This window comes from Monodelphis domestica, chromosome 5, assembly GCF_027887165.1.
Source record: "Monodelphis domestica isolate mMonDom1 chromosome 5, mMonDom1.pri, whole genome shotgun sequence".
NCBI classification, from domain to species: domain Eukaryota; kingdom Metazoa; phylum Chordata; class Mammalia; order Didelphimorphia; family Didelphidae; genus Monodelphis; species Monodelphis domestica.
The window spans coordinates 39,630,902-39,657,729 of NC_077231.1; the positions used below are offsets into that span (position 1 = coordinate 39,630,902).

General features: G+C 43.1%; 1 protein-coding gene across 1 annotated transcript; it reads right to left on the reverse strand.

Annotated features, from left to right (window-relative positions):
• Positions 1-2,230: 2,230 nt before the first annotated feature.
• KICS2 (KICSTOR subunit 2) lies at positions 2,231-25,511 on the reverse strand. Its single transcript, XM_001364905.5, has 3 exons — positions 25,202-25,511; positions 21,579-21,867; positions 2,231-6,643 (listed from the first exon to the last, which is right to left on the reverse strand). The coding sequence occupies exons 1-3, from the start codon at positions 25,434-25,436 to the stop codon at positions 5,827-5,829; spliced, it is 1,341 nt and encodes a 446-aa protein (XP_001364942.3). The 5' UTR covers positions 25,437-25,511; the 3' UTR covers positions 2,231-5,826.
• Between the last annotated feature and the right edge of the window lie 1,317 nt (positions 25,512-26,828).

The following is a 26,828-nucleotide window of genomic DNA, read 5'->3' on the forward strand; positions in this document are numbered from 1 at the left end:
TCTACCTGCAGTGTTTTCTAATAGTCGGCTGACTTTTTAACTTATTTGCATTAGGGCAACCAAAAAAAGCACACTCCATTATTAATGTTTTCCCTTGAGCAAAAAAAAAAAATTCATAGTGTAAATTATGAATCTCCATATATGGGTATGGTGGGAGCAAACTCCTATCTACACCCTCCCCCATGTAAATTGGGCTAGTTTTTCCTTAAATGGTATTGAAACCATCAAGATAGTTTTTCCCTTTTTTAAATTGAAATGCAAAACCAACTTCCACATTGGTCATTGTTGTAAGAGCAAAGTCATACAAAACCAAAACCAGAAATACACTGATGTGAAGGACGACTCCAACAGTTCTCTTTCTGGAGGTGGAGAGCATTCCCTGCCATAAGTCTTTCAGGATTGCCCCAGGTCATTACCATCAAGATTTAATTGGCTCAGGAGTCTGATAATGGCTCAGGCTGCTGCCATCTGACTATTGCCATCTGATTATAAACCATCCACAAGGAAACACCAAGACACTTTCTAATGATTGGCTGGTGGACCAGCATGGACATCTCAGAGGTAGAGGACCTTCCCTCACCTGAACCAAGCTGTGGGGACTTTGATGAATGTGCACATTGAATAGCCTTCCCTTTCCACAGCTAAGGAGCCATAACAGTTTCATTAACTGTAGAATTGCCTGCAGGTATCTCATTTCATTCCAATATCAAATACAAACTCCCAGGAGGACTAGCCCAGCTCAGAACGCTAGGCTTAGAGCAAGGTCAAGAGAGTGAGAAAGACTGAAAGAAGGAAAGTGGGGCACGGGAGAACTTATTTCAGCATTTAGAAATCCTGAAGCACCCTTTGAGAAGCATTGACTATAGAGGCACTATGTATCTAAAATAAGGAATAGATTCAAGTGGTGCTTCCCTGAGCTGGATTTATAGGGCAATGGCCATCAAATTGGTATCCCAAGACCTGGGAAAGTCACCATTTTACAACAATAAGAGCCAGGAGGAAGGCAGAATTTATAGGCATGGAAATAGCTGATGTGAGTACTCTCTCCAGGGGCATAGCTACCCACACCTTTTTATTCTGTAAATTCTGTATTTTGTCCATGCCCTCCAAAAGATCCTAAGAAAAGGACTGGCCCAACATGCTAGAAGCTTTCTGTCGGTCTTTGACCATCTCTTTCTTTCTCCACATCTCTTTCTTTATTGTGATGTTGTCTTGCAGAGGTTCTGTTCCTCCTTGTTGAACTAATCCTTATCAAACTACTATACAGATTCGTTGTCCCTATCCCAACCACACTATACCTGAATATACTCAGGGCTCTCTCCTGACACCTCTTCTCACCTTTCTCTATACTCTCTCTTGTTAATATTATCAGCTCCCATGAGTGCAACTATCGCTATACAGCCAACTCCCAAGTCTACAAATCTAACATTTGTCTATCATCTCATTTAGTTTCCCAGACATCTCACTAACTGCTCTGCTGCCCAGTCAGAAACTGAGCTCTGGAAGACTTGTTTAAGTTATTCAAAGTCTCTCACAATTTGCCCTGTTAATCTTTCTGGGCTTATTATATAGTACCCCCTCTCTAGATTCTACCTTACAGTCAAACTGGCTTCCTTCACTGTTTCTCATATAAAACCAACTAACAAAAAAGTGTTAATTACTTATTATGAATCAGACACTATGCTAAGGGCTAGGAATGCAAAAAAAAAGATTTTTTTAAATAGCCCATGCTCTCAATGAGTTCACAGTCTAACAGTGATAAATTATCAAATGTATAGATGGCACAAAGTGGAGAGGAATAGCCAATACAGTCAGTGACAGTAAGGATCCAAAGATCTTTATAGGCTAGAACAATAGTTCTCAAAATTTTTTGGTTTCTGGGACATTTTAAACAATTAAAAATTACTGAGGATCTCAAAAAAGTTCTTGGTTATACCTATAGATATTTGTTGTTGTTCATTGGTTTTTCTAACGCTTCATGACTCCATTTAAAGCTTTCTTGGCAAAGATTCTGTTCTCCAGCTCATTTTCCAGATAAGAAAACTGAGCCAAATAAGGTTAAGTGACTTGCTCAGGATCACACAGCTAATTATCTGAGGCCAGATTTGAACTCAGGAAGATAAGTCTTCCTGACTCCAGGCCTGGCACTGCACCACCTAGTTGTCTCTATAAACAATGTTATAATTAAAACATAAAATTTTTAAATATTTTAAAATAAAAATCAGCCTACTACATAATAACACAAATTTTAATGAAAAATAATTGTTACAAAACATTTCATTTGAATGACATTGTTTTACATGTTTTTTGCAAACCTCTTTAAGCCAATCTAGCTTAATAATACAAGTGGATCCTCATATCTATTTCTGTACTCAACAGTTTGTTTTGATAAAGAACATAAAGACAATCCGGCCTCACACAAATATTTGGTGGGGAAAGGGAAGAATATTTTAATAGGCAAATAACAATGTTACTATGAAAATAATTTTGACCTTGTGGACCCTTGAAAAGATCTTGAGGACCCCCTAGATCACACACACTTTGAGAACTTGAGTGAGAACACTGGGCTGATTTTAAGATAATATTCAATAAGGATAAATGTAAAATGTAAAAGTCTTGTTCAGTCATTGTGGTTGTGTCTGACTGTGATCCTATTTGGGGCTTTCTTGGCAAATACAGGAGTGGTTTGCCATTTCCTTCTCCAGCTCATTTTAGAGATGAGAAAACAGAGGCAAACAGGGTGAAGCTAATATCTGAGATCAAATTTGAACTTGGGTCTTCTTAACTCCAAACTTGGCAACTCCCCAAATGTATTATTTCCCTTGGTCTTAGGCAAATTACTTTATCACTTTAGGCTTTGAATAATGGAGTTAGACTAAATAAACAAATCAACAAACATTTATTAAACACCTACTATGTGCCAAGCACTGTGCTAGGTGCTGAAGATACAAAGACAAAAATGAAATGGTCCCTGCCCTCAGGAAGTTTACATTCTACCACAGAAAAGAACAGGTACATATCTAATTGGTAAACCATACCCAAAGTAGACTGGGGGAGTGGTGGGGAGACCTTAGCAATTGGGAGGACCCCAGATGGCTTTCTGGAAGAGATGGTGTCTGAGCCAAGTCTTGAAGGAGAGAGGTGGCACTGAAGAGGCATCCCAGCACAGACAAGAGATGGAACAGCAGGTGGTGGGGGGACAGCAAAGTCAGCTTGGCTGGTCTCAAGAGACCGGAGTCAGGTGGCAAAGGGCTTTATATTTCCAAAAATAGGAGCCAATGGATAGTATTGATGATGCCTTTCTGCTCTAAATCCCATGGAAACCAACCAAGCAAATTGACTTCTAGTGCCTGGCAGCATCCTGCATATAGTAGGCATTTAACAAATAATTTGTTGAGAGGCAACTAGGGGACTGGAGAGCCAGACCTGGAAATGGGGAAGTCATGGGTTCGAATCTGATCTCAGACACTTCCTAGCTAGGTGAACCTGGGCAAATCACTTAACTCCACTGCCTGACCCTTACCTCTCTTCTGCCTTGGAACTGATACACAGTATTGATTCTAAGACAGAAGGGTTAAAACAAACAACCATTTGTTGAGTTTGATTTTTGTATTGCATCGCTTTTTTTTCTTTAAACTGACTGCTGGAAGCTTCCTTCCAAGTCTGAATTAGTCTGGCTTTCCTGCATCCGAATGCCAACCCATCAAGGCTCCCTTCTCTTGAGGGTTCATTTCCCTTTCCAGCCCAGTTCCAAATACTCCTCGTCTCACTGGGGGCATCCCATGTGAGGTCTGCCTTGAACCAGTCGGGAGTGAACTGACCAGCCCATTCCATCTCACAGACTCTGAAGTGGCCATCAGGTAGTAATGGCTGGATTATGCCTTGGGGCTTATTTGTATTCTGAATCGATAACCCTGTTGTAAAGGACTCCATACCCCATTAAGCCTCCCCTGATCCATCCAATCCTCATAAACGCCTGTCGACGTCAAGCACATGTTAAGATGTATAGCTGTGCCTAAATATAAATTAGCAGCAGAAAGGCAAAGACAGACCAAATTCAGCTGTGTTTAAGTATTTTGCCATTTACCCAAGGTCTTGGGAATACACAAGTGATGTTTACAAGTACAAGGTAGTCCCAGCTTCCTTCTGGCTGTTTGAAAAATGGGTCACTGAACGTTACAAATCAAGTCAAGAAACCAAGGCTAGATGATGGTGGTTGCAAAAAATAACCAGGAAGTAAGTGGTTTTTAAAAATGAAGATTTCAGAAAAAAATAAAAGTGATAAATGGAAAGCTCTGGAGATAAAGAATGGACTCCTGCTGAATTATGGATTATCCGGACTCTATTCCCTCATCTGACACTGAATGATTAAGTGATTGTGAGCATTTCTCACAGGGCTCTGGGCACATCTCTGAAACTTTAAATTGCAAAGAAGGTAGATATCCTGCCCTGGTAGAAGGAATTTCCTCATTCAGGAGTTCTCAGTCCCCAAGAAATCAAAGGTTCATGCCTCTCCCTATTTTAATGCAACTTGAGAAATTCTACACCAAAAGGTACATGTTCCACCAGCCTCTGCCCCAAATAACGATAAAGCTAAAGAATGAATGGAGGAAGGTGTGCTCAGATTACAAAGAAAAGAAGCCATCTCTGAGGAGGGAGATCTTTCCAGTGTTGTAGAAGGGGCAATTCCATTGCTGCTTGGCCTCCCCCTCTGTATGATTCGCTGAAGGATACAAAGTCTTTTTATTAAAGCAGAGAAGAGTCAGAGGAAAAATATACATCCTTTCTTTTGCTTTGCAGACAGGTAGGACAAGAAGGACAAAACACTCTAAACCTATACATTATCAGATACAGCCACCAGATTGGTTATTTATAATAACCAGGTGTTTGTTGTTTGGGGGATTATTCAATTTCTGCAAGATAGAGAAAAAATCTCTGAGATGGGAATCTCTCTGGTATGCACAAATGATTATGGGAGAGATAAAAACCAAAATTTTGCAAAATAAAATTTAGTAAAATAATTTTTTAATCCTTTTTTAAACCCTTACTTACCTTCCATCTTAGACTCAATACTTTGTATTGGTTCCAAGGCAGAAGAGTGGTAAGATCTAGGCAACTGGGACTCAGTAACTTGCCCAGGAAGTGAGGAAAATAATTTTAAAGAAACTAGAACAGTGTGCTCATCATTTGGGGGTCACAAAAGATCACTTAATAAATTAGAATCCCCAACATGCCCCTTTTGCAGTGGGCAGATTTCTTGACAGAAATCATATAGTTGTGAATTCTGTAAAGGCCATTTAGTGTTCTCCATCCTAATTACTTTTTCCACAAGACGGGGGAAAAAACATTGCACTAGAATTCAAGGACTAGAACATGATAGAGCAGCTGGCAGAAATCTCTCTGTCTCTCTCTGTCTCTCTCTCTCTCTCTCTCCCTCTCCCTCTCTTCCTCCCTCCCCCTCTCTCTCTCTCTCCCTCTCTCCCTCCCTCCCCCTCTCTGTCTCTCTCTCTCGCTCACACACACACACATATGACAGCCCTGCCTCTTTTACCACTTCCTGTCCCACAAAGTTAAGGACCAATAAATAAATGGTCAAGTCACACACAACTCAAGAAAATGTGGAAAAAACACTGAGATCACTTATTATAGTGCTCTTTGGATGTTTAACTTAAATGGCCATAATTACATTTAAATGTGCAATACAAGTCAGGACAATTTTCCTTTAATTTAGCTCTTTAAGACTTAACGGACGTGACCCGAATCCCCAGGAATTACAGCAGTCTTGGTAACCAGCCTTGAGAAACCGTTGCTCCAAGAATTTGGCAACTATCCTTTGGATCCAGGTTTCAGGCTCGCAAATACTTTGGGGTTTTTAAGAGCGTGTGAGAGTTCATTGAGGAAGGAGAGGAAATGAGAATCTTTCTCTGATTTCTTGGACTCAAAAATGACGACGAGGGTAAAGTGAGGCTCTGGCCGGGTGAGGAAGTAGGTGCTCTGGACCTTGTCATCATAGAAGTGGACGATTTTCTCCAGGGTGTTCAGGTCGGAGGTCCGGTCAGTCATGATCATGATGACGTTGGGCCAGTGCATGACGGGCCTGTCGCTGGGCAGGGACACCACGGCTGGGTACTGGTCCACTCCCTTGGGGGCCTCTCGGTAGGAATGGGGGTGGTGGTAGCCGTGCCCCTGGAAGCTCTCGGACCCCCGGTTGTCAAAGATCAAAGAGACGTTGGCGGCATCGTACTTCCTGATGAAGCTTGAGATCTTCCCGAAAAGGTCGGGGTTGGCCTTGGCGGTCAGTGCCTTCATCTCCGAAGCGGTCGTCTGGCGGCTCAGGGCCTCGTGGAAGTAGAAGCTGAACTTGGCGAGGAGCATGTTCTTGAGCTTCATCAACCACAGGAAGAGGTGGGGGGGCTGCACGGCCTTCTGAGACTGCCCCCCGAACAGGTGCTTCTTGGTCTCCCGCTGCTTTTCAAAGATCTGGCCCCACGTCTGCAGCTTGGTGTGGGCGCTGTGTAAGTTGACCAGGGACAGAAGGAACTTCCACTCGGAGATCTGAGCCTGCGACTTTAAGAGATGGGCCAGGACGTCGACTTCCAGCTGGAAACTGCTCTCCAACGGGCTGAGAATTGGGTGGTGAAATCTAGAGGGAGAAAAAAAATGTTTTAATAGAAATAAGAAATATGACTCCATGTCAACTTTGTGGCCAAAAAAGCTGACCACTGGGTCAGCTACGGGAGAGGACGGTAGGTTTGGCCCTGCCTCCCAAACATCGGACATAGTGAAACAGCAGAGTCCCTACTAACAAAAGCCAGCGCCTTGGACTTTATAAAGTGCTTGCTGTATCTGATCCTGCCCTGACTTCTGCTGCTGTTATTATCCCCATTTCACAGATGGGGAAACGAATGCTGATTAAGGGTCTTGCCCTGGGCGAGTGTCTGAGCACATCTTGACCGCCATACCACCAAAATGTTTTTAAAAAGGCAATCAGTAGAGTTACACTATAATCTTTTACGATCTTTATTTTAGCTTCTTCTCCACTCACTGTCTTGAGTCAATAAGGCTCACACTCACCCAGAACCTTTTCACTCTCCCCAAAACAAGGCAGGGGTGCACAGGTACTGGCTGCAGCTCCCCTCACTCCCCTTAGTTCAGAAGTGGAACCCTCCTGGCTGCCCCCCATCACTTCCAGGTTGTCCCCCCTTCCTCCTTTCTACCATCCACTCAAAATGCCAGCAGCTGTGGTCTACAGGCTCTCGGGTCTCTCCTCTTCTTTCCTCAAGGAGGTCAGGCCACGGCTCACCATCTTCCCTCCCTCCTGCGAGGGGATGTCAGAAACTCTGGCTCTGCCTCCAGTAGCCAAGTACTCCCGAGCCCTCCTCCTCCCGCCATCCTCAACCCCCCAAAGGTCATGCCCCTGCTCTTCCAGCACCCCCAAACGTACACCCTCCCTCCTGGCTGGGATCTTCTAGCACTTCCCTCTCCCTCCTGCTTCCTAACCCGACTTTTCATCCTCACATTGTCCTCCAATCCCGTCAGCCCTCAATTCTCTCTCAGGCCCTCACCCTGCCCCAGCCATTGCCCTCTTGTCTGGACACCATCTTGACCCCTTGATGAAAGGACTCAACTTTCCTCTCTGGAATCTCCAGCCCTCTTATCATTTCACTGATTATATCCAGGCAAGCCCCTGCCTTAGATCACTGCCTTTGTGTCTGCACACGTGCTACTGCAGAGGGCTGAGATAATCGCAGGAGCACCTCAGATCACTGGGCCCTCGCTGCGGCCAGGTAGCCCTGCTGTCCTCTCTCCACAACTGCTCCTTCCTCCTCCTCCAAGCTCCCACGACCCTCGGCTGACAGCCTTGTCTCCTATTTTACAGAAAAATCTGAGCTCTTTCTTCTCCCTTCTTTCTCGTCTCCTATCCCTCGGGAGGGAGCTTTTTGCCACTCTCTCCTTTAACCGTGTCTAGCACGATGAAGTAGCCTTCCCCTTCACTAAGCCTGACCCCTCGAACAAGCCCATTCCACCCTCTGTCCTCCAACAGGGAGCTCCCTGTCATCTCCACTCTCACTGACTTTCAGTCTCTCCCTCTCTGCTAGCTCATTCCTCCCCATCTACCTGCAGAAATGCCCGTGTCTCCCTGATCCTGAAAAAACCCTCGCTCCATCCTCCCATCCCCACGATCATCCTCTCTCTCTTCTGCCCTTTGTAACAGAACTGGAAATGGCCCTCTACAACAAGGGCCTCTGCGTTACCGTTTCTCACTCTTTTCTTAGCCCCTTACAATCTGGCTTCTGATCTCAGCACTCCACCAAAACAGCTCCCTCCAAAGTTACCAAAGATCTCTTAAGTAACTAAATCCAACGGCCTTCCCCATCCTCATTCTTCTTGCCGCCTCTGCAGCCCTAGACCCTGTTCACGCTCTCCTCTCTCTGGCCTCTCCTCCTGCCGAGTGACACTCCTTTTGTCTCCTTTTCTGGGCTCCCGCCATAAGTGGCCTCTAACTGGAGGTGTCACTCATTGACACTCCCTCTATGCTCCTCCTCTTGGTGAGCTCCACAGCTTCATGGATTCCATGACCAGCCCTATGCTGAGGATTCTCAAATCTCCCTTTCTTGTCCCAATATCTCTGCTGACCTGCAGGCTCATATCTCCAACTGGATATCCAGCAGCCATCCTAAACTCAATTACCAAAATGGCACCCAACACCTGGACTACTGCAATAGCCACCAGGGAGTGGGGGTGTCTGTCTGCCTCAAGTCTCTCCCCACCCTAATTCAGCTTCCCTTCAGCCAATGCTGCAATCTTCCTAAAGAGCAGGTCTGACCATACCTCCCCTCTTCTCAATAAAGCCTGCAATTCCTCACTGCCTCCAGGAGCAATTACAAAACTCTTTGGTATTCCAAGCCCTTCCTCCTTTCTGGTCTTCTCGCACTTGACTCTTTTATACATACTCCTCAGCTGTTCCATGAACAAGGCATTCCATCTCTTAGCTCCAGACATTTTCTCTGGTCTCTGTTCCAAATATTCACACCACTGGCTTCCTCCAAATCCCAACTAAAATTCTACCTTCTACCGGACAGCTTCCCTCACTAATGATTTCCTGTTTATCTTGAATATAGCTTGCTTTGTGTTATGGGTCTATATGTCATCTTCCTCATTCAATTATAAGCTTTCATAAAATTTTAAACCCTTACCTTCTGTCTTAGAATTGATACTAAATACTCATTCTTCAAAAAAAAAAATAAATAACCCTTATCTTCCATCTTAGAATCAATACTGTGTATTGGTTCCAAGGCAGAAGAGCAATAAGGGCTAGGCAATGGGGAATAAGTGACTTGCCCAGGGTCACACAGCTAGGAAGTGTTTGAGGCCACATTTGAACCCAGGACCTCCCATCTCTAGCCTGGCTCTCAATCCACTGAGCCACCCAGCTCCCCCCCCCCAAGTACTGATTCTTAAGGCAGTAGAACAATAAAAGTGGGGCAATGGGGGGATAAGTGACTTGCTTAGAGTTACACAGGTAGGAAGAGTCTGAGGCCAATGTGAACCCAGGTCCTCCTGACTCCATGCCTGGTGCTCTGACCACTGTATACCTCGATGCCTCAGATTATAAGCTTCTTGAAGGCAGGGCCTGTTTTTTGCCTCTTTTCATTAACTGTGCTTGGCACATAGTAGGCACTTAATAAATGTTCACTGACAGCCTGACACAAGTGACTAATAGACCCATTTTATAAATAAGAAAAGTAAGACTCAGTAAAGAGATTTTCCTATGGTCATACAACTAAGGGGCACTGCCAACTCTCAAACTTTGGATTTCTGACCCCAAGTCCAGGGCTGTCTAAAATATAATAGGCTGCCTGTGTCTAATCTAATAGCCTAGTTATAATTTATCTTTGTTTCTCCTCAGGGCCCACTTATCACCTTTTTCTTTCCTCATGAGAAAAGCCTCCTGGCCTCATATTCTCAGATGGAGGCTGTACTGATTCAGGAGTTCTTTCTCCTGTTAAATACTCAGGAACCACCCTTAAAACTGTACAACCTTTAGAAAGATTTACAGAAACTGCAATTTCTCTGGCAGGATAACCTTAACAGGGGAGTTTCTTTTACAAAGCTAGTCTATGGGCATTTAGATATCAGATTTTGAGAGGTCTCCCCATCCATACCTGGGGGAAATGAGAAGGAAAAAGGTAAGGGATGAATAAACTCAGATTCCATGAAGATAGTTAGGTGGTTCAGTGGACAGAGAATGGAACTCTGGAGTCAGGAAGACCTGAGTTCAAATCTAGCCTTCAGGCACTTATTAACTGTGTGACTCTGGACAAGTTACTTAATTGTTCTGTGTCTCAGTTTCCTCAACTGTAAAATGAGGATACTAATAGCACCTACCTTCCCAAGTTGATGTGAGGATAAAATGAGATATTTGTAAAATACTTTGTAAACTTTAAAGAGCTATGTAAATGCTCACTATTATTATAACAACATTTTTAAAAATCACATGTAGCTAATGTCTTTCCTCTAGGGAGCTCAAAGTCCTTTCCTTGTAACATATTGTACCACACGATGGAGTGGAAGAGTATCTGACTGGGAGTGTTATGTGAATCAACATGGGGATGCAACAAGGGCTCTTCCAGGACCAAATCTCATCGCCTCCAAATCCATTTTCAGACAGTTCTACTGGTTACAAAGCTTCTCCTTAGGATGAATTAAGATGTCTCCTTGCAGCTTTTTGTCGTGGGTCTCTGAAGAGGAAAGACCAGGCCAATCACTTTTCTATGTAGGACCACAAGATGGTGAGCTTGGAACAAACAGGCAACAATTCAAGAATCTGAAGGCGCCATCCAAATTTCCATCTTCCCTGACCCGAAGTGTTCTCTTTTCTAAGCAAAGCACTGCCAACTTCTTTAACTTAACATGGCATAGCATGGTCACCTCCATGACCCAGCTGATATATTCTAAAACGGGGCCCCAAACTATTCCCAATACTAGAGTGATGGTTTGTGAGAGGGATCCAGTGAGAAGTCTAAGGAGTGGTACAGTAAGAGTGTCCCCCTTCCCTGCTATAGGGGACCCAAGCTTTTATTAATATGGCCTAAGATTATAGACCTAGAAAAGACCATGAAGGAAGCCTCTGGGCAAAGCCTCTATGGCAGATAAATGGGAGGTCTTGAATCAGAATCAATCATTCAAACAATGAGAATTCATTATGAGATTACTATTACCAGGAACTAGGCTAGGTGCTAGAGATACAAAAACAGAAAGGCAATAATCCCTTCCCTCCAGGAGCTTATATTCTATCAGGAACTGCAGAGATGAAAATCTCACTGAACTTTGCACCATTAGAGAAGAAATTGTAGTCTCTGTAAATCCTTCTAAAGATTATATTGTTTTAGGGGTGGTTCCTGGGTAGTTAACAGGAGAGAGATCTCCTGAATCAGTACAGCCCCATCTGAGACTGGGGTGGAGGCTTTTCTCATTGTCTTTGGGGGGTATACTCTGAGAACATATAGTCAATGAAGGAGAAAATCCCACAAACTTTTTTCATCCTGCTGCTCTCTCACCCTGAGCTTGCCCTTGGCCAGAATCCCTAGGTCTTTTTCAAATGAACCGCTCCCTAAACAGACCTCCCTCATTCTGTCCTGGTACTGCAGATTTCTCAGAAGCCACATGCAAGATGGTGGGTTTATCTTCACCACATTTCCCCTTGCTCACCTCTCACCTGTGAAATGCTTTGGGCACTCAATCCTGTCAGCCAGCAAGTAGCCTATCCCTATCTACTGTGGTCACTGAAGAATATGAGCAGCACCTGGCTAGTGTCCAGTCAAAGATAAAATGCTAGATGGAACAGGGCCCTGAGGACACTACTGATCCTGGAGTTCTATTAAGGAGGGAGCTACTGAGATCCAAATAAAACTATTTTTATTTGATTGAGAATCTATTGCCATCGAAAAATCAATAAACCCCTATTGAGCCCTAATATGCCCCAGGCACTGGGCTAAGCAGGGGGATACAAGAGGCAAGAGATACGCCCTGCCCTCATAACCTAACAAGGGAGGCAACATGCAAACAAATACAGACAAACAAGCTACATATACGATAAACAGGAAATAATTAACAGAGGGAAGGCACTAGAATTAAGGAGCTGGGGAAGGCTTCTTGTGGAAGATGGGATTTTAGTTGGGGTTTGAAGGAAGCTAGAGAAGTCAGTAGCTGGAGCAGAGGAGGGGAAGCATTCCAGACATGGCGGGCAGTCATGAGATGGAGCATCTTGTTCATGGAAGGGCCAGGAGTCCAGTGTCCCTGGATTGAAGAGTATGTGGGGAGAGTGGGGTAAGGTTTAAGAAGAATGGAAATATAGGAGGGGGATAGGTTATGAAGGGCTTTGAATGCCACACAGGGTATATGTGAACTGCTCCTGTAGGCCTGAGGGAGTCAGGGGAGTTTTTGAGCAGTGGGGGAACAAGGTCGGTCCTGCCTTTAGGCAATTCACTTTAATAACTGAACGGCCCGTAGTGAGGGAGTGATTTGAAGCAGGCAGAACACCAGAAGATACTCTAGTTGTTCAGATGTAGGTGTAGCGATCAGATTTTTACCCAACAAAGAATATGAGACTTTCTCTGGGAATAACGTTGTTTATTAAGAGATAATATGCATCTGCTAACAAAGAATGGCTCTCACTGGCTTCCTAAGTGAGAAGAGAGTGAGCAAGTACTGCCTTGCTCTAAAGGGAGTTGTGTCCTCTTTCTGACTGGCCTGGCTGCTTGACCTCAGATCTCTCCTGACAGTTCCTAATTGGTGGTTATTTCGAAAGAGGAGGTGAATTAAGGACCTCAACTCCTCCCTCAGTGCTTCATCATAGAAGGTCTGGGTCCTGGAAGAGGCTGGCACATTCTGCCAGTGGCCTGTTGGAAGGGAATTTCTCTCTCCATTATGTCACTTTGTTAGATGTCATCAATCAGTGATCTGAAGGTCATTTACCACTGAGATGTGCAGGTATAGACAAACCCTTAGGGAAAGGAAGTTGAGACCAACTAGACAGGAAACCACCCCCCTGGGAGGTTCCAGGAAAATTGAGAAACTATGGTTGGTTCCTGAGATGTGATGTGTGAGTTAGTAGGTAGAGAAATTTGCTTATAAGGTCAGACCCAGCAGGAAGTGAGCTTTGTCTTCTGGCTGGAGCTTGGAACCTGAAGGAACCCATGTTGGGGGCCATCATAGCGGCCTATAGAGTAGTAAGCAAAACAACTCTCTACCTCTTCCTCCCTTTCCCCTCTTTACTATTACTACTTTGATGTAATAAAGTTATTAAAGCTATAAGCAGTCTCATAATTTAATTTTAACTATTACAGACCAGACCACTGTATTTGAAGTGAGCTCAACATGGCAGCTCAACCCACTCTTTATCTTTTAGCTGGGTCAGGGTTCACCATGGCTGGTCAGCCCTGCCCTTAATACTTTTACCTTAACATAAGTTCCAGCCCAGTTTCATAGCCTGGGGGGTGAAACTGGATGTCTGGAATTCTGCACAATTTCAGCCTGATCTTGGGGCGCTAAAGGGAATATTATTTCACAAAAACATCACAATTCAATATTAATTTTCCACAGAGGTAATAAGAACCTGCAACTAGAGAGATGGCAGCGTCAAAGGAAAGAAGGGGGCATATTAGAGATATATTGCAAAAATGAAATCAATAGGCCATGGCAAAAGCTTGGATATGGGTGGAGGGGGTAAAAGAGTGTCTGGGATGACTCCAGGGTTGTGAGCCTGAGGGACTGTGAGGGCAGTGATGCTTTCTACAGTAACAGGGAAAGTAGGGGAAAGGGTTTTAGGGGGAAAGGCAATGAGTTCTGTTTTGGACATACTGAGTTTAAAGATGTCTACTGGATGTCCAATTTAAGACAATATCTGAAAGGCAACTGGAGATGGGAAACTGAAAGTCAGCAGAGATACTGGGAAAGGAAAGGTAGATCTGAGAATCATCAACATAGAGATGGGAACTGAATCCAGGGGAAGATGATCAGATCACCAAGTGAAGAAACAGAGAAGGGGGTCCAGGACGGAACCCTGAGGACCATTTTCCCTCTGCCATCAGATATGGCAGTCAAGAAAGCCAAAGTGATCTTCAGCTGCATTAAGAGAGACATAGCACCTATAAATAAGGAGCTGATGGTCCTACCCAACTCTGCCCTAGTCAGATCCCAGCTGGAGTCTTGTTGCCTTCATCAATGCAAACCCCGAAAAAGCCATCTATCTCTAAGACTGTTTTAGCCACAAAACCCTCTAGGAAAGACTGACAGAACTCATACACGGTGAAAATGGAGGGGAATATTGTGGAGAAATTCTGAAAGTAAGCTGAGTAGATAGCTTATAAGCTAATACAGAAACATTTTTGCATATAGGAAGCATTTGATACATGTAATGAATATTCCCTATTTTTGAGGGTAACATTCTTGCCAACATCAAAATATTCCTCACAGTGATAATTCTGTGGGGCCGACTACAACCCTTACTATAGCCGTTCCACTTCTGATCAGAAGCTATAAGGAGGCAAAGGGAGGCTTCCAACCACTGCTCCTAGTTCACAGGATCACAGGGTTAGAGTGACCCTAGAGTCCAACTCCTTTATTTAAAAATGAGGAAACCAAGGACACGGAGGCAGTGAGTGTCAGAAAGGACTAGAACCCAAATTATCAGACTCTAGGGCCAGTGAGGTTAGCTAATCACAACGAATCAAAAATATCGGAAGATGGTCATATCTCCCCTAGATTTTGTTTCTTCCAAGTTAAACGCCATATGCCCATGTGGCATAAACTCTGAATTCTGGTTTAACTCCTTAAGATTCCATGTCCTTCCTAAATCATGGCAGCCAAAATGGAACCCAGTCCTAGTAATGTGGTCTGAGGAGGAGAGTTTCACCTCCTGATCCCTAGATGCTATCCCTCTCTGTGCAGCCAAAGATCTCATTTCACTTTGGTGCAGCGCTACCACTAAGTTTGCTGTCCACAAAGACTCGCCAACCTGATTCATATAAATTACTGTATAGAGAAGGCAGTTGGCACAGTTGGATAGAGCACTAGACTTGGAGTGAGGAAGACCTGAGTTAAAATCAGGCCTTAGTCACTTACTAGTTTGTGTGACCCTGGACAAGTCCCTTCCTCCCAGGGCTGTTATGAGGATGAAATCGTGTATTCTGTGGATCCTTTGTGATCCACCAGTTAGAACTGGTAGGGAACCAAGAATATGGCCAGATAGCTGCTGAAATTACTTCTTAAATTAAAAATTTTTAAGTGTTCTGTAATAAACACTGTCAATAGTTTTCCTATCTGCTTCCCTTTTCCTCATTTCCAATATTTTCCTTAAAAGACCATGAATTCACTGTACAATCCTTGAGAAAAAATGTTGGCCTAGCTCTTCCCCAGACACACAGAATGCACCATTTATTAGAGGTGAGTGACAAAGTTATTTTTTCATTCTTAAGAGCAGCTAAAAAATTCATGCTAATGGAGGCTTCAGATTATCAGTACACTGCATCATCTCCCACTTCCATGCTGTTCGGTGTCTGGTAGCTTTTCATGTTTCACTCCAGAGCAAGATTTGTTAAATTGTTGTAATGCAAAAATACACATTTTTGCCTTGCTGGGGATCTTGAAGATCTGAAAGTAGCACAAATGGACAACTTTGTGCTCAGATCTCCTCTAATTATTGTAAGGCTCAGAACTGTCTTCAAGAAGCAAAAGGGATTCTAAAGACAGGTTCTTACAACATTCTAATGAGCACATAGCAGTGGTCTGAGAAACATTCAACTTGCCAAACATTTACACAATTCTGCATTCTTCTGAGGAATGTCCAGACCCTTCACTTTAAATAGGCTGTATCAGCAGCAAGTCCTTCTGGGGAGCTGAAGCCAAAGAGGGAATCCATTCTAAAACATAGGCCTGGAGCCATAGAACCTGGGTCGGAAGCACCTGTATAACCTTGAGCAAATGGGCAAATCTCTTTGGCCCTGTTTCCTCTTTAAACAAAAAACAACCCTGTGTATCCATTCCAAGGCAGAAGAGTAGTAAGACCTAGGTAATGGGGAGAAGTGACTTTCCCAGGGTCAGACACCTAAGACATGTGTGAGGCCAGATTGGACCTCCCATCTCTAGGCCCTGCTCTCTATCCACTGAGCCACATCACTGCCCCTTCCTCTTCTGTAAATTAAAAGTAGATTAGAGCACCTCTAGATCAGCTCTACATCTATGAACCCTTGATTCAGGAACTCATCTAAAAACACACCATTTTCATTTGGGGCTATAGCAAGAAGACTGGGGTCAAGAGGTCCAGGTTCCTGCTATTAACTGATTGTGAGACTTTAACTAACCCTGGTCCTTAACTTTCTCATCTCTAATAGAAGGGAGTTGGACTAAATCAGGGGTTCTCAGTCTTTTTGGTATCCTAGATCCCTTCAGCAGGTGGTTGAAGCCTGTGGAGCCCTTCTCAGAGTTGTTTTTCAATGGCAGGTGGAATTGCTAAATTTCAACTAAAAGTTATTGAAAAATAAAGTTATCTTTTGTCATCCTATCCAAGTTTAGTAACTTTCTGAAAACTATCCATTGCCCCCTTGGTCAGGAACCCTTGTTGCAGATGATCTATTAATAGCTAACCATCATTTACATGCTGCTTTAAGACATGCAAAATACTTTGCAAATATTACTCCCTTTGATCCTCACAACACCTTGATAGGTAGTAATATTATCCTTATTTTACAGATGAAGAAAATGAGGCAGACAGAGGGCAAGTGACTTGACACAAAGCTCTTATTTGGGGCTGGATCTGAATTCAGGTCTTCCTAAGTCCAGGTCCAGAGCTCCATCTACTGTACCACCCATCTACCTTCAGTATCTTCTGATTCTAAAATCTTCTGATTTAAAGCAATGGCCAACAGTGATACTGAACCTGTTCTCCATATGCATATTAGGTGCCTCTAGGGCTCTGTGTCTAAAGTCATTCCACTACAGTAGTACTGATGGGCTTAGGATATTTTTTTTTTTAGTAAGCATTAACCCAACTGAACCACATATTAGGAACTTACAAATTGTTTCATTAATAGTCTTGCCTTCGGTGAGAATTCTAGCAATTGAAAGAGCTCCAACAGAGAAGCTTTGTCCTCTGAAATGCAAATGGCAACCACATGAAGTCCTGTTATTTCAAATGATACTATTTCTATTCCAGATATAAACTTAGGTAAAAAAAAAATGAAAACCATTGAATAAAACTTCTCATGCCATGGAAAACAGCAGGGGTTCAACGTGTGTGCTCCAGGAGATTACTCCTGTTATAATAAAGTGTCTTATCCATATTCTTATTCTTCTTTCATGAGATTAAATATTAATTTTCATGAAGAGGCATAGACAAGTGTAGGTAGGATGCAACATAACCAACAAAGAAATGAGAAAAACAGGCCAAAGGATATTCCTGAGAAATTGTACGGTAGCAAGAAAACATGAACTGACCGTGTGGCAAGAGGGAAGGATCACAGGTAACCAGTCAGGGGATGCCACTGGTATCTTTGAGATGTTAAGAAAATAAGGCAGGGCTCCAGAACCATAAATGCACCCCCTGAGCAGAACTAGGGGATTGAGGGGAACAAAGACAAGAGAGACAGGATGACCAGGCACAGAGAAAGTGTGATCTGGATGATCGGAGGGAACTCCTGAACTTGAAGATCCTCCATCCAGGAATATTTAAGTATCTTACAAGATTTTTTTTTTTACTGGGCAAAGAACGAAAAGATTATTTGGTATTGTTTTGTGTTCACTGTATACTGCAGAAGCAGGTTAAAATATTGAAAGCTAACTAGCACTGGGCTGGAGAAAATCTCTACTGCTACAGCTTAAAAAAATATAACTCACCATCTCCCACTGTCCCTTTAGGAATTTACCTTCTGAAAAAACAGTCATGCTTACCCAGCAAGGGCTGAATTAGAACAACCCTCCTACCTAGGCATTTATCATACCTGCTTCAGACCTTTAACCTGCTGAAAAGCCCTTTATTTGAAAGGCATTGCCACAAATGGTACTCAAGAACACATAGCGGCCCAGTTCATTTTATCTTCCAGAATTTAAAACCAGAAAAAGAGAGCAGGAAAAACACCTTCAAAACTATTCCACTCTGAACCCAATTAGCATTCTCAAGGAAAACCAGGGGAAAAAAAAAGGTTTTGTTTTTTTTTTAATCTGCTTCCAATTTATCTCAGCAAGCAAGCTGCGTCTTTGCAACAACTCACAGTAGACAGGCCTTTAAAATCAAAGCCAAGGTTTTAGGCTTTATGTATTCATCAAGTTTGTTCTATTTCTGAATACAAAAACATCCTTTTAGTTGAAAGAGTATACTAGCTGGAGAATTTTTTATGATGCCATTTATGCTCTGAATGTAGTTTATTCACCCAGCAGGAACTGACCCATTATGTCGAAAATTGAGTGCATTAGTTCTTCTGAAACAATATGGGACCAAAGGGTAAATTACTCCTTCAGAATGCTGAGACCTCAAAAAAAAAAAAGAGTTAATAGTTCTCTGATGCACAGCACCAAATCAAAATCCACCCTGCCTGCCACAAAGGCGAAGTGCCACGCAAAGGACAGTATTCTTGTGGATCCTTCATCCTAAGGAAACTCAGAACAGTGCACAGAGCTTTGAACTTTAAGAACTGGCAAAATTGGGAACTAATTTTGGGGAAGTTAATCCCAAAATCTCTAATTGAAGGAATTCTCATATGAGAGTATATTGCGTGCTAGACAAAAACACCCTGGGAAAGTGGGATACTATGGCTTTCTTTTATCAAATGTTTCAGGGCTAAGAGGGATAGGGTCTGGGTGGGTGATTTCATTGGTCTGAGAACTACCAGAGGAGGAAACTCCCTGAACTGGGAACTTTACCAGGAAGTTAAGTGATTCATCCAGGGTCACATAGCCAGTAGGCAACAGAGGCAGGACTGGCAGGCTGGGTCTTCCTGGCTTCCCCCATGTCATACTGCCTCTCACCTAAACATAAACGGAACATTAAATACCCATTTAAAGAAGGAGAGACTCAAGCCCTGGCAGCTGAATATAAAACCAGGGTATTTTTAGAAAAAGATGAAATATTGATGACTAATAAATGCTAGAATAAAGTGGGGAATAGCTGAACAAATTGAGGTGCATGAATGGAATGGAATATTGCTGTGCCTGACAAAAAAGCCACCATAGCACTTAGAGCCTCAATGGAAGGGCAAAGCCAAAGACCCCAAGAAAAACATCTATACTATACTATGTAAAATAAGACAACCTGGCTGGGAAGTTGAGGTTAGATTAACTGGGATGACCCAGTGTCCACACAGACATTAAAATGCACATCCCTCCTTTAAGCAGAGAGTGTGAAAGGCTGCCTACATGAGCACCAGAGGCAGTTGTCAGGTGGTTTTCCTTCATTGTAAATTCTCTTTTGTCAAAATGGACTCTTCCATCTGAGGCAGGGGGTGACGATCATTCATAACTTTAGGAATAAAAAAGTCCTAGGGCTCAATGTTCAGTCTAGAATTATGAGGGGAAAATCAGAAAGTGCTGTTCTGGCAGCAGGTAGGTGGCTCAGTGGATAGAAAGCCAGGTCTGGAGACTGGAGGTCCTGGGTTCAAATCTGGCCTCAGACACTTCCCAGCTGTGTGACCCTGAGAAAGTCACTTAACCCCATTTGCCTAGCTTTTGCCACTCTTGTACTATTCTTCCTTGAAATGATACTTAGGTTCAATTCTAAGACAGAAGGTAAGGGTTTAAGAAAAAAAAAGATTATATGTTACAGAGGCAGCTAGATAGCTCAGTAGATAGAGCACCAGGCTTGGAGTGGGGTGGACCTGAGTTCATATCTGCTATGTGACCCTGGGCAAGTCACTTAACCCTGATTGCCTATCAATAGCCTAGAAATTAAGAATTTAATAAAACAAGTTACAAATGAATCACCAATCTGAATCAATGGCAGAAGTTTCTGCATAACAAGTTCCCTTCATGGGTGAGATTCCAAGTTTAATACTCTTCCAACCACCCCCATACTCAGAAGCCAAACTTAAAAATTTGCACCCAAGAGACATGTCATAGTGGATACAGAACCAGTGTGAAATCAGGAAAACTTGGGTTGTTAATTTACTTTTGACACAACTTGGTTGTGTGACCTGGGAAAATCAACTCTGAGTTATAAACACCTATATGGAAGTAATGTTCCTAATTACTAATAAGAGAAGTGAAAATTAAATCACCTCTGAGGTTCCACTTCACATTCACCAGAGGAGCACAGAGGACAACAAAGGAAAATGACAGTCACTGGAGGTACTGTGGGAAGATGGGCCCACTCATGCTCTATTGGTGGAGCCAGGAAATGATCCATCCACCAGGGAGGCCTATTTAGAATCCACCCCTCAGTCTGTACCCCAAAGAGATCAGAGGTAGAGGGAAAGGATCCACATGTACAAAAATACCAAGGGAAGCACTTTTTGTTGTAGCAAAGACCTGGAAGCAAGGGGTAGCCATCAACTGGAGACCAGCTGAATCAATTATGGTGTAGGAAGGTAATAGAATATTACTGAGCAATGTGAAATGGAGAAAAGGATTCCTAGAAGTCAGGGAAGATTTGAATGAAATTATGTCAAAAGATCTGAGCAGAACCAGGAGAAGAATGTATACAATTACTATATTGTTATCAAAGAAAACTGAGAGAAAAAAAAGAGAATTCTGTTCAATATAAGGACCACACATAATGCTTTTTTTCTATTCTTTATGTAAGGAAAGGTTCACATTTGCCAAGCTCTTAACTTAATTCTCAGTGCTCCATGCAAGTGCTCATCCCTGTATGAGTTCAATAGTCTCTAGGTCCAAAATGGATGATAGATATTTATATACATATATATGCATATACACAATAAATACCTGCACACATGTATACACACACACAAGTAAATGGCACAACTAATAGAGTCCTGGGCCTGGAGTCAGGAAGACCTGACTAAGTTCAATTCCCGTCTCAAACATTTATCAGCTGGACAATCATTTAACTTCTGTTTGCCTCAATTTCCTCATCTGTAAAAACTAGATAATAAATGTGCCCTCAGAAACTTCCTAGTTGTGACCCTGGGCAAATCACTTAACCCCCACTGCCTAGCCACTTACTGCTTTTCTACCATGGCAACAATACACAGTATCAATTCTAAGATAGAAGATAAGGGTTTAAAAAAATTGGGATAATAATAGCATCTTCCTCCCAGGGTTATTGTGAGAATCAAATGAGATAAAAGCAAATAAATCAGAAAAGATAATGCTTTACACTAGGTGCTCCATAAATGTTAGCAATCATTGTATATAATAATTTATGATGAGATTGTAGGAAAAGAATTATGTGTGTGTGTGTGTATACATATACACATACACGTACACGTATATATAAGATTCTTTCCCTACAATCTCATTATACAGCATAAAGGAGAGCTAGGGGAAGTGGGGAGGCATGGGGGCTCTCCCTAGCCCACTGGACCTCCCAGACCCCCAAGTTTTCTCAGGATGTTGTGAACACTGACCTGGAGCTATATTTCTTTAGGATGGACTCCAAGAGGCTGACTAGCTCTTCTGAGTTGATAGACTTCTGAGTGCTCAGTGTATACATCTTCTCATAGAAGTCAGCAATTTCCACTCGAGCCTGAACAAAGAAACAGAGCTGCTCGGACAAATGGGACAAGAGTTCTTCCAAGTGAGGAACGGTCCCTCCTGCAGCACCACGGCCTGTCACCACCACCTTCTTTAGCTCATTGTGCAGAGAAGTGTAGATGGTCCGGATGGAATCTTTTCTGCTGAAGAAGGACTGGCCACCTGTTTGGGTAAATGGTAGGGGCAGATTACTGTGTGAAAAGGCAACTAGAGGAGTTAAAATCCACTTTCCAAAATATAAAATCCCTCTGACTTCAAGATCTTACTCTGCAGGTTCTTCACAGTGTTCATGGAATCCTATTATCATAATTTGAATACCTCCTGATTTATGATCTCGCTAAAAACTGATTAAGGGGAGACTTTATTACTATGCTCTTGAGGAAAAAAAAAAGTCTTCACCCCACTTTTTAGGGTCAGATCTGATTCAATGGCTATCAATCTGATTCAATGGCTATTGCTCTGATCTAGAAGCCACTATGTGTTTCCTGGCAATTTTAAATGAAATAAAACATGCAATTCAGAACAAGTCTATTAAACCTGGCCTTCCCAGGCACTCCCCCATTCTAGACTTTTATATTACCATATATCTTAACATTAAGTAGAACCTGCATCTGAAGTACCTATGGAAACCATTCACAAAGAATCCTGTCTACACCATACCAGGGCAAGAAAAACTTCTAATACTTGACAAGGGAGTAGATACTAACAAGAATTACAATTTAAATTTTTGATAGCAAAAGCCAAGCAGGAATTCAACCATGACTGCAGCTAAGGGGAACCTGCAAACCTAGCAGCAACTGTAGAGGGAGACAACATTTCATCAGCTCCTTAGCAATCACTGGCCTCTGTGTAGTTAATGAATTTAGATGGCTATCATGCTATGCAAACCTGCATTTTAGGAAAAGACCAAAAACAGCACAAACTCAAAAGAAGGACAGAGGGCAGCTCTCATGATCGTCTTCCTATTCAAATATCTACACCATACAAAAGATGGTTTGCTTAAAAACCTTTGAGAAAAGTGAAGTTGTTTACTGACATGACCTATTTAGGCAGTTAATCCCAAACCAGTCAATGAAGGAATGCTTTCCCTATATTTCCCAATTCTTGTCCATTTTTGATTCAGATAAGAAGTCTTATTTATATTCCTTTTCCATTATCACCTAAAAACAATTTCATTCAAAGTTTTTCCTGATTTCCCCCCCAGATCTTTAATTTCATTGCCATGGGAATTCCTGGCATGGAAATTCTTCTCAATGCAGATGAACAATTAATCTAGTAATTTATAGTCTCAGTGGACTATCTGGGATCTGAAAGGTTCAATAACAAAACTGATGTGTGCTAGAGGTCAGTCCTTTATACAATACACCATACTGCTTCTGAATTTTGCCAACTATCAGCTCCCAATAGGTAACAAGAAAACAACAGTAGGCAAATTCTGATAATAATGTGTGTATATATATATATATATATATATATATATATATATATATATATATATATATATAAAATAAATTCAAGTCTCAGATCCTATCTAGCCTGTAATCACTTGTGAACAAACTTGGAGCAGCAGAAAATCTGTGGGGGAAGAAGGTTCTTGGCAAGGAAATAGAAAGCATGGAGGTGGGAAATGAAGGTTGTATATGGGTGGTGGCAATTTGGCAGCTGCATGAAGGTTAGATTGGAGAAGGAAAAGAGTGGGAGGCAAAAAGATCACCAATTTGAAGTCCATTGTAACAAACCAGGTGAGAGATGACAAGAGTCAAAAGGCTGAAGGTATAAAAAACAGACTGAGGATAAGGTGGGACAGTGGATGGGGAGGGTAAATTGTGAAGGACTTTTAGTTTTTGAAAGGATGGACAAGATCTTTTAGGCAACAGGAATAAGAACAGTCAAGTAAAGGGTTTTTGCTTTGGCAAGAAAGTCCACTTCTTCATGATTTGTGATGTTTTTGCCAAAGGGAGACCAATATGATGTAATTATGTGGATGGAACCCAATTTACAAACTTGGATTTTAGTCTGAGCAGTTTCCTCATTTGTGATGATAACCATACCACTACTTGCCTTATAGAAAACTGTAAACATGAGAGTAACTTTAGACTCTGAGCTCCCACAAAACAGCTACCCTAATATGTAATATGCTTGAAACTAAGAGAGGAAAGACAGATAAAATCATATCTGATCAGTGCTGCCAAGGAATACACATCAGAATTATCAACTTCCCTTGTATTTGAAATCACTGACACAGGATTCATGCTAAAATTTCAGAAGGCCTAGCCCTATTTATCCACACTAAAAGTTTTATAAACAAGATGGCACAGGAGACAATTGGAGTAAAATTTAAAACTGAGAAGGGCAGGTAGTTGGCTTGGTGGATTGAAAGTTAGGCCTAGAGAGGGGAAGTCCAGGGTTCAAATAGGGCTTCAGATACTTTCAAACTGTATGATCTGGGCAAGACAATTAACCCCCACTGCCTAGCCCTTACTGCTCTTCTGCCTTGGAATCAATTCTAAGATGGAAGATAAGGGTTTAAAAAACAAAAAACTGAGTCATTAACCAGACATTAATTATTCTCCCAAGAGCATAGTATTACATCCTTCAAGGTTACTACACAGACTGTGTACATGTTAGACTGAAAAACAAGACCGATGACGAATTCTAAGTACGATTAAGGGCTGGAATTTTACATGTATAAGGTAATAATAGTTCCTCATCTTTGATAAGGAATAACATTTACAAGATGCAAAGGGAAGCAAAAGGTAGAAGTGACTGCTGAAGGGCACATCTTGGGCCACTTAAGCGAACCAAGGTGCTGGAGGCTGGAGTGGAATGAGGAAATGAGCCCCCTTACCACCCTCACATACTCCACTGGTGGTGAGAGCAAACTGGAGCCATGGAGTTTTTTTAATGTTTTTCCAGTTCCTATTTTCTGAGGGGGTGATCCTTAGCCCTTTCTCTTTAGAACATTAAAAAAAAAATACAGTATATCTCTTTTAAAAGTACAGCTTCTATAACTAGGGTCTAAGAGGCGTTAGCAATAGCCTTTATGGCATTTGATGGGAGGTGCGGGTGGGGGGATGACTTCCTTATCACCAGTCAAGGCAACATTATTAAAGAAAAAGAAAAAAAAAACACGGTTTGGGACCAAACCCCTCCCCTTTCCCCTCCCCCCCGCTGAGTGAGCCGATGGAGGCGGGGGAAGGTTGTTTTTGTTGGGAAGGGTAGAAGCAGGGGGAGGACGGGAAGCACATCTGCATGGAGCGCACAGGTGGCCCACGAGTAGAGAACAGGAGAGGGTTGTTGTTGTTGCTGCTGCTGCTGCTGCTGCTGGGAAGGGAAGAAGCGGGCCGGCGGAGGCAGCGGCCGGAGTGCACATCTGGGTCCACGCAGGACAGGGTCACGAGTGGAGCCCGGACAGGCCTCCTGCAGCGGCAGAGCCCTAGACTCCCTGGGTCAATGCCGGGTAAAGGTCAGGGGCACGGGGTAGGGGCAGCAGTACCTAGTTTCTGCCCCAGGTAGGTCAGGCTGTGATAGGCCTTCTCGGCGACCGCCAGGTGGGCCAGGGCGGCCAGCAGCGCCAGCCAGCTGCCCCCCGCGCCCTTGTTGGCCTCCCGCTCCTTCTCCACATTGTCCTTGGCCTTGTCGTAAGAGAAGATGCCCAGGTGCGAGAAGAAAGTCTCCAGCACCGCCTGCTCCACCGGCACCGGAGCGGCCAGCGGGATGGATTCCCCCATGCGAGCAGGTCCTCCCTCCGCCCGCCGGAGCTCCGCCTCCGGCCCCGCCCTGCCGGCCTTGGCCTGAAACCCACGTGGCTGCCGGCTCCCCGCCCCCACAGCTCCTGCTTCCGGGTTCTGCGCGTGCGCGTGCTCCTGAGCCGCCATGCGTACGTGCTCGAGCCCGCCACAGAGGCGTTGCTCATCCACTTTTTTGCTGGGCGGTCCTAGGAAAAAGAGAGAATAAGAACCGGGCTCTAGCTCAGACTTCGAGGAAACCCGTGTCCTGAGCCCTGGCCTGGCCTAGCCTAGCCAAGCTCCTGCGGGCAGATCGGGTCATGACCTAATTGGAATCTCACATATATTTATCCAATTTCAGAGCACTTAGTTTGCAATAGAATGGAGTCTCCCTCTGGATTAGGACGGCTGGTGCCGACCTGAGTTCATCTGCAGGGAGCGGTGGTTAACGCGATGGAATGGAGGAGTACGATGCTCCCTTGCAACTTGCACTCGGTCTGAGCCCTTCTTCCCCCCACCTTCCCCCGCTAGTCCCTGTCCTCCGCGAGCTTTCAGCCTAGTGTATAGAAAGGCCCTACCATAGACAGTTATGGTGTCTTTATTACAGAGGTAGCACATGGAAAAGGGGCAAAACAGCCTCTGTGTTTGACTGAGGGGCGGCACAGCCCTGAAAATGAAGACTGGGAGGTGCCTCAGGTCACATGACTGAGCCGCTTGTTATAGGCGAGGATCAGGCAAGGATATTTATAAAGCACTTAGCGCAGCATCTGGCACATAGTAGGAACTATATACACGCTAGTATTATGATATTATATAATTGAGGAGGTGAAATGAGGTATTAAGAGTCTTTCTTCCCGTTTCTTGCCTTTGCCAACAATGAACACAATTGCTAGCACATGGTAGATGCTAAATACATGCTATTATTAGACTATTGATATTGTTATAATTATTATAATTTTAGGAGATGAAATGAGGTATTAAGTGTCTTTCTTACTATTTCTTACTATTGCCAGCACGGAGCACAGTTGCTAGCACAGAGTAGGTGCTATATAAATGGCATTATTAGAATTATAATATGATCTCAGGAGATAAAGTATTGTGTCTTACATTTCTTAATACTGCCAGCATTTAGCACAGTGTTTAGCACATAATCGGTCCTATATACGCGCTATACTTAATAATTATTATTAGAATTATAATATATTATCTGGGCTCAGAGAGATGTAATGAGTAGCCCCAAAGCCTCCCAGGTATTGTGTTTTTCTTTGTATTGCCAACACTTAGCATAGTGTGTGACACATAAAAAGTCCAATAAATGTGGCTTGAAGTAGAAGAGGCAGGAACTGAACCCAAATGGAATTCCATTTTTCTTGTCTCAGGTTCTGATTTTACTTG

Excerpts from the sequence above, each read along its gene's own strand:
- KICS2 (XM_001364905.5), bottom strand. The coding sequence starts at position 25,436 with ATGGGGGAATCCATCCCGCTGGCCGCTCCGGTGCCGGTGGAGCAGGCG. Across the intron at positions 21,868-25,201 it reads CTACCTGGGGCAGAAACTAG|GTGGCCAGTCCTTCTTCAGC; the intron begins GTACTGCTGCCC and ends TTACCCAAACAG. Across the intron at positions 6,644-21,578 it reads CTAAAGAAATATAGCTCCAG|ATTTCACCACCCAATTCTCA; the intron begins GTCAGTGTTCAC and ends TTCTCCCTCTAG.